General features: G+C 46.8%; 1 gene segment (V, D, J or C); it reads left to right on the top strand.

The window, feature by feature from the left end:
• LOC101998540 overlaps positions 1–7,425 on the top strand; it is a 698,241-nt gene that overhangs the window by 683,287 nt on the left and 7,529 nt on the right. Inside the window, 1 exon segment of the C gene segment in view lies at positions 2,927–2,977. Within this exon segment, the coding sequence occupies positions 2,927–2,977 (51 nt within the window).

Below are 7,425 nucleotides of genomic sequence, written 5' to 3'. Positions count from 1 at the left end.
TAGTATTGCTATAGGATAGGCTCATTACAGGTTCCCTATCCTCAGCTGCCCAAGGAACTAACTGGGGACATCGCCTTCTATTTCTATATTGTGAAATACATTAAGGAGTTAAAAAAAAAAAAAAGGCTGAAGAATCCAAGGCACCAGAAGGCCATCCAGGACCTAGCACTGAGTGCAGCCAGAATCATGCAGGTTCAAGCATCCCCTTCCACCTTTCTCAGTGGATGGGATAACCATGTAAGATCAAAGTGTAATCTGGATGGTGATTGGATTCAGGTGGGTGAGTACTGACCATGGACAGGTCCAAAGCCTTCACAGAGAGCAACTTCCAGGCTGTAAACCACAGGTTACCAGAGCTTTGTGCTAGGTTCTCTAGGATTGTGAATTATAGGCTGGTTTTTCTTTGCTTTATGTCTAAAAGCCACTTATGAGTGAGTGCATGTGATAGTTTTCTTTCTGGATCTGGGTTACCTCACTCGATATGATGTTTTCTAGATCCATCCATTTGCCAACAAATTTTAAGATATTTTTTTTTCTGCCATGTAGTACTCCATTGTGTAAATGTACCACATTTTTCTTATCCATTCTTTGGTCAAGGGGCATTTAGGTTGTTTCCAGGTTCTGGCTATGACAAATAATGCTGCTGTGAACATAGCTGAACACATGTCCTTATGGTATGATTGAGCATCCTTTGGATATATACCCAAAAATGGTATTGATGGGTCTTGGGGTAGGTTGCTTTCTACTTTTCTGAGAAATCACCATACTGATATCCAAAGGGGCTGTACCAGGTTGCATATACACCAGCAATGCAGAAGTGTTCCCTTTACCCCACATTCTCTCTAACACAAGCTGTCACCAGTGTTTTTGATCTTGGACATTTTTACAGATGTAAGATAGAATCTCAGAGTTGTCTAATCATCTTTCAAACCCATATCTCCACATCCCATAGGGGCACCCACAGCTCACCAACTACTCTCGGCAGCCCTATGCCTCTCCTTTTAAGAGACCACCTAGATAGACTTGAGAGAAAAGAGATTCTGGGAAGTGATGGGGCTTGAGGGTCCAAGACCTAGAACTCCTCCACACAGCAGGACCCCAGCCAAGAGAGCAAGAAAGGCTGGCCCTCTACTGGCTCTCACTCTTGAGCGGGAAATCCTAGGCTATGGCCCACTCCCCCTCCAGCTCATCCCACCTTCCCATGTCACCAGGTCACCAAGTCAGACACCACCTTTCCTGTTCATCTACCCCACCTGTATCCCAGGTCCCCAGGCCATGGTCACCTCCCCTCCTGATCGTCCCGTACCATCTATGTCCCCGAGGTTCTTACTTACCAGAGTCTTATGCCTAGCTTGGAGCTACAAACCTCTATACTCCCTAGGCACCCACTGCTAACCTGTAGAGCCTAGCTCTGAACAAACTCATATATGTAAAATAAAGACTCTTCCCTACCTTAGGATCTACACCACCCATCCCCCCGCCCCCTGGGTCAGGAGAATACCACTGGCAAAGAACTTTATCTTAGAGCACTGAACTGCTCCCCCGTACCACCCAGAACATCTAAGACCTCTTGCTAAGAACCAGAAGCTCTGGCGAAGACCAAGAGGGGACACATCCTCGCTGGGCATGGGTGACACAGCACCAACAATGCTGCTCCTTCAGGACCATTGCGAGGGCACATTAGACTTTAATTTAGGTCACATTCCTGTTGTATAAATAGGATCAGAAAGCAAAGAACAGCCTGAGTGCCTGACAGGCACCCAAGTGCACCTCAGAGGTATCCAGTCATGGATAAAGTACCTCTAGAGCTGCCCAGGGAGGGGCAGTGCCCCCTCCACCATCAGAGACCTTTCTCCATGGCTGATAAACAACTCAAATACAGGTGAGTGACAAATAGAGGTGGTCCCAGCTCACATCTGCTCCTGAACTTTAATAATTATTTTGAGAAAAATCATTGCCCCCCCCCTTACAGGAAAGATGACTGGCAGTTTGGGGGTTGGGATCTCCATACTCTGTGGCTAGTGTGAGGTTTGAGAGTCAAGGTCCCTGTGGTCTGTGGCTGGTACAAGGTTTTGGCTGAGCAGAGAACCACAGTGTTAACTGGAACCACAGTGACTCATGGTTCAACAAAAACCTTCTGTTTGGAGTTTCCTAGGGGCAGCCTGGGAGCTTGAGAAAGCTGAGGGAGAAAAGAGTGGGTCTGAGAGGGAGGGTAAGGTTCTGGAGGGCAGGAGACAGTGCGGAGGGAAAGAGAGCTACTGTGGACAGCTCCTGGGCTCCTAGGCCAGCAAAGCATGAGGAAACACAGGCAGCTGAAGGCTGCAGCACTCTGCCAAGGACTTGGGAGAGGATCCCAGGCCAGCGGTAAGCAGGTGAGGTTTGCTAAGAGTACAGGGTAGGCATGGCTTCCTCTCTCCTTTCTTTGTTCCTTCTCCTGTTTTCTTCTCTCTTTAAAGAGTCTCACTATGCTAGCTCACTCTAGCCTAAAAGATACCATCCTACAAGCATGCCCTGTTCAGCTGAGCTAAAGTGGAGGTCTCTCCAAACAGCTAAGTTTCTGGGGTTTGGAGCCCCCTAAGGACTCCAAGAGACTTTGGGCTGGGTTTTTTTATGGCCCTAGATGTAGGATTACCTCACTGTGTCTATGCTTACTTCGATGTCTGGGGTCAGGGGACCCTAGTCACCGTCTCCTCAGGTAAGTAACTCATCTGGGGAATGGGATTCCAAGTCAGGCTGTGGTGAAGGTTTTAGTTCAGGAGCAGAGGCAGAGCACAGGCTGTGTGGCTGGAACTTAGATGTCTGGGGTCAGGGGACCCTGGTCACCGTCTCCTCAGGTAAGTAACTCATCTGGGGACTGGGATTCCAAGTCAGGCTGTGGTGAAGGTTTTAGTTCAGGAGCAGAGGCAGAGCACAGGCTGTGTTACTTACTGGTACTTCGATGTCTGGGGTCAGGGGACCCTGGTCACCGTCTCCTCAGGTAAGCTCGCTGTTCACTCCCACCTTCTCTGACTGGCAACCAGCCAAGTCTCTGGGGTCTCTAGATGATCTGTGTTAGTCCAGATTGGGGGTCAGGTTTTTGTTTGGGCAACGGTAGGGACCATGTCCCTGTACAACGTTTTTGCTGTCTGGGGTCAGGGGACCCTAGTCACCGTCTCCTCGGGTAAGCTGGCTTTCTTTCTGCAGCCTGCATTCTGAATCTGGGGAAGATATTCACAGATTTCCCCAAGTTGAGCGGTCTGCAGACTCAGCATCCTGCAGATGTCTTTCTGTAAGGCTGGAGTCTTTGCTCCCAGGATAAGAGGCAGTCAGAGGCCTCAACCTGTGGGGCAGTGGCAGCCATAGGAAATGTGGCTTGGGAGGAAGGATAGAGGTTTGTGTACACCCACTAGAGGGGCTTGTGACAGTGTGACTACTTTGATTACTGGGGCCAAGGAACCATGGTCACCGTCTCCCAAGGTGAGTCCTTCCAGCCCCTCTTTCCTACTCAACTCAGACAGATTTTGCTGCATTTGTGGGGGGAAATGAGTATATCTGAGTTTCAGGTCATGAAAACTAGGGACAACCTGGGAGTCAGGAAGGGTCTTCATGGGCCCTGGCTGACTCAGGCAATCACCTTCAGCTCCCAGACTTTACAGCCAGGGGTCTATGGGGAATCCCAGCCACTCTTGCCGCTAGAGTGGCTTATCCCCAATATCCTTATCCCCAATATCCTTGTCCCGCACTGGGCTCCGTCTGAGATGATATTGGGGCTGTTGTCAAGAGCCGTTTATTGTCTGGGATCTTATTATGTTTGTCACAATGTGACAACTGGTTTGCTTACTGGGGCCAAGGGACTCTGGTCACTGTCTCTACAGGTGAGTCCTACCTTTTCCCATTCTAAATGTACTTAGGGGGACTCTGAGCTATCTGGACCAAGACTCCCTATAAGTGGGTGCTGAGATTTAATCCCTTTGCCCCCCAAATTGAGACAGACAGATCTGGGTCAGGGCTCTCTCCCCACTGGTCTGAAGCGTGAGGAAGGGTCTGCCAGAACTTGCAGTCTGGGCAGGCTTCCATCTAGGATTTATCAGACGCTGGTGTGAATTAGAGGCTACCAGCTTCTGGTGCCAAGTCCAGAACCAAAATTTGGTTTTGCAGAGGTGAGGCTGGAACATCGGTCACTTTGAAAACTAAAGAGAGGTCCAGGGACGTTTGCCCAGGCAAGGATTGGAGTAGGGGACAATGACTTGAATGACTGATTTTTGTGGGGCACTGGGAGTCGACATAGCGCCTGAGTAGCCCGGGGACCACTCTAGTCAGGCTCGGGGGTTTTTGTGTGGTATGGATGGAAATCTCACCGTTGTGATTACTATGCTATGGACTACTGGGGTCAAGGGACCCAAGTCACCGTCTCTTCAGGTAAGAATGGCCCTCTGGGTCTTCATTTTTAACCTTTGCCTATGAAGTTTGCTGAGCATTGCAGACTAGTCCTGGAGATTTATCCCTGAGGGAACGTGGGTGGCTGGCTGGCAGAATGAAGCTGGGGACTCACTGCCTAGGGATCACAGAGCCTTTTGAATATTTCTAAACCTTTGAAAGACTATTAGAGAAGGACCTGTCTGATGGAGACCCTGGATGATGGGGTAGGGGACTTGAGAGCCTCCTTTGTGTGAGATGCTGTAATGATCCATGGCTAGAGGGATAGTTTGAAATGTGGTAGGAGGCATTCAGTTTTTGGAATCACAGGGATGGCTGAGAAATGCGCTTCGGGACCGTGTCTGTGTGAACATTTGCTCAGAGGCAGGCTGCTCAGAGCAGGGAGAGGAGCCGAGCACTTTCCTTAGGCTTGTGAGGCATGTTCTGCACTTGACTGTTTAAAACTTTCTTTGTTGGAAAAAGAACTGTCTGAGTGAGTAAATCAAGCAAGGACAGCAGCTAGCCTTGGTCTTAGAGATTCACAGTGGGCTCATCTCAGGAAGGTAGCCGGGGAGCCTACAGAAGTCCAGAAGTGTGCCTATGGAATATTAGAGGATATTGTTTTTATCCTTAAAGTGGTTCCTGAGAAAAATAGCTAGAATATTATGACTTTATAATGTGGGAGATTTTTGAAGTATTCATTTTTTTAAATGTCCAAGTATCAAAAATTCTAGTCACTCAATTTGAAGTAATGTTTGTCTGTAATTGGCATTGCCAAAAGTTCAGCAGAGGAAGGGGGGATGAGGGTCTTTCATATCCTATTCAGAGCTGACTTTTAATAATAATAAATTAAGTTTAAAATATTTTTAAATGAATTGAGCAAAGTTGAGTTGGAGTCAAGATGGCTGACGGGTCCAGGACACCTGCTGCAGCTCACAGGAAACAGATCATGTGGCAAGGCTATTTTGGGAAGGAAAAACAAAGCCACTAGGTAAATTTCTAGCTGCGGTTTGAAGAGGTTTTGAAATGTTTTGCCCAGCCAGGCAGAACTGAAAGTCCAGACTGAGCAAAACAACACCTGGGTAATTTGCATTTCGAAAATAGGTTGGGAATTCAGCCGAAACTGGAAAGGCCCTCTTTCTTCTAACTTAGGAATCTTTCAGTTTTACCTTGTGAAGTTCTAGTTTTCACAAACTTAAATTTATCAACTTCTAAGGTGTATTCATTTTCGAAGTTAGACTGAGTAAGAAACAGTGTAAGAAATTTCTAATGTATTTAGAAAACTTTTTGAAATTACTTAATTATTCTTCATATTATCATTATTGTTGATCTCAGCTCAGTTCTTTTTCCAATACCCAAAGCACTTACAGTGGCTTTGTTCATGATTTTTTTAAGCTAGTTGGTTTTGCCTTTATGATTAAGAAAGACTTTGACTTTCTGGTAAAGATGGCTCCTTTGGCTCCCTAAGTCTTTTTCAAGACCTCTTCCTAAGTATTCATTTTAAGAGAAAGCATTTAAAAATGAATGCAGTTGGTGCCCTAGAGGACACTCGGTCAGATAGTGCAAAAGAAAGAAAGCATCTAAGTCAGTCCACAACAGACATGTTCTCTTTGAACTCCTTCTGACCTGGCTTCTTGTTGAAGAACTGGCCAAAGGTCTGAGACTGGGTTTCTGCTGGGCAGACCTGGACCTTGGGTCTCTCAGGACCACCCAGACCTGGGAATGTACAGTTTTTGTGGCTTCTGCCACTCATTCACCTGGCTGCCTATGGACCAGCCAGTCTCGATGGCCTTGAAGTACCAATTCCACTCAAAGATCCTGGACCTCCCCGAGATCAGGCATCCTAAACGGTAAGCCAGAGGCAGCCACCATTGTGGCTGCTGCTCTTAAAGCTTGTATTTGATGATTGTTTCTACTTGAGAGGGACTTAGTCTTCAGTCACTGCTTTAGGAGGAGAAAGAAACATTTGTGTGTCTTTTGAGTGCTATTGTCTGGGTCACTTACATTTAACTTTTCTTTTAAAAACCTGTAAAAGAAAAAGGTTATAGATTATGGGGCTCTGGTATTTTAAGGAAATCTTAGAGAAAGTTTATACAATCGTCTGGAATTATTTCAGTTAAGTGTGTTACTTGGGTTACTAGCGCTGTCTCTGCCTCAGTTACACATGTGACTTTGAATTTTGGATCAATACTGCCTTGTCTTAAGCAATAGATAAAATGGATGCCCAGGTGGTTGTTAATGATGGTTTTAATCTAGAAGGAACTTAAAGTGGAAGCTAATTGAGACCTAGTAAGAAAGACCCAGACTAATGCTGGGATTCTGGAGCAAAGGATGTTTTTAGTTTTTATAGAAAACATTTCTACCTTCTTGATCTACATCTCAAGATGGTCTAACGAATTTGAAGTTGCCAGTAAACATACTTCATGGTTGTTAAAGAATGCTATCGAAGAACAGTGCTTTGAAGCTAAGGTCAGTGTGAAAGAACAGGGATCAGAGTGTGGATACTCAGAATGAAGGCTGGACAGAAATGAGAACGAGATGACACAGCTGAGACCGACAGGTTGGCTGGGCTAAATCTCCTGGTCTTCAGGATCCCAGCCACAGTAAAGAGCTGTACAGAGAAGGCTGAACTAACAAAGCTGACTGAGCAGAATTCCATGAACAAGGTTGAGAGCCTGGTAAGCAAGGCTCTAGCAAACAAAGCTGGGCTGAGACAGATGACCTCAATTGGAAAAGGCTCAGCTTCTCTGAGCTCTTCTAAGATGTACCAAGCTGAGGTAATCATTCTGGGGCAAGAAAGCAAAGCTGGACTGGATGAGCTGGAGTGAAGTAGACTGCGCTAAGTTCAGATGAGCCGGGCTAGCTTAACTGAGATGAGTCAAACTGCACTGTGAGTTAGCTCAGCTGGGGTGAGCTGAGCTGAGCTGGAGTGAGGTGAGCTGATCTGATCTGGGGGTGAGCCGAGCTGAGCTGGGGTGAGCCTAGCTGAGCTGTGGTGAGCTGAGCTGATCTGATCTGGGGGTGAGCCGA

Source organism: Microtus ochrogaster, chromosome 1, assembly GCF_000317375.1.
Source record: "Microtus ochrogaster isolate Prairie Vole_2 chromosome 1, MicOch1.0, whole genome shotgun sequence".
In the NCBI taxonomy this organism is placed as follows: Eukaryota; Metazoa; Chordata; class Mammalia; order Rodentia; family Cricetidae; genus Microtus; species Microtus ochrogaster.
The sequence above is the reverse complement of the archived record's forward strand: the minus strand, read 5'-3'. Positions and strand labels throughout refer to the sequence as shown.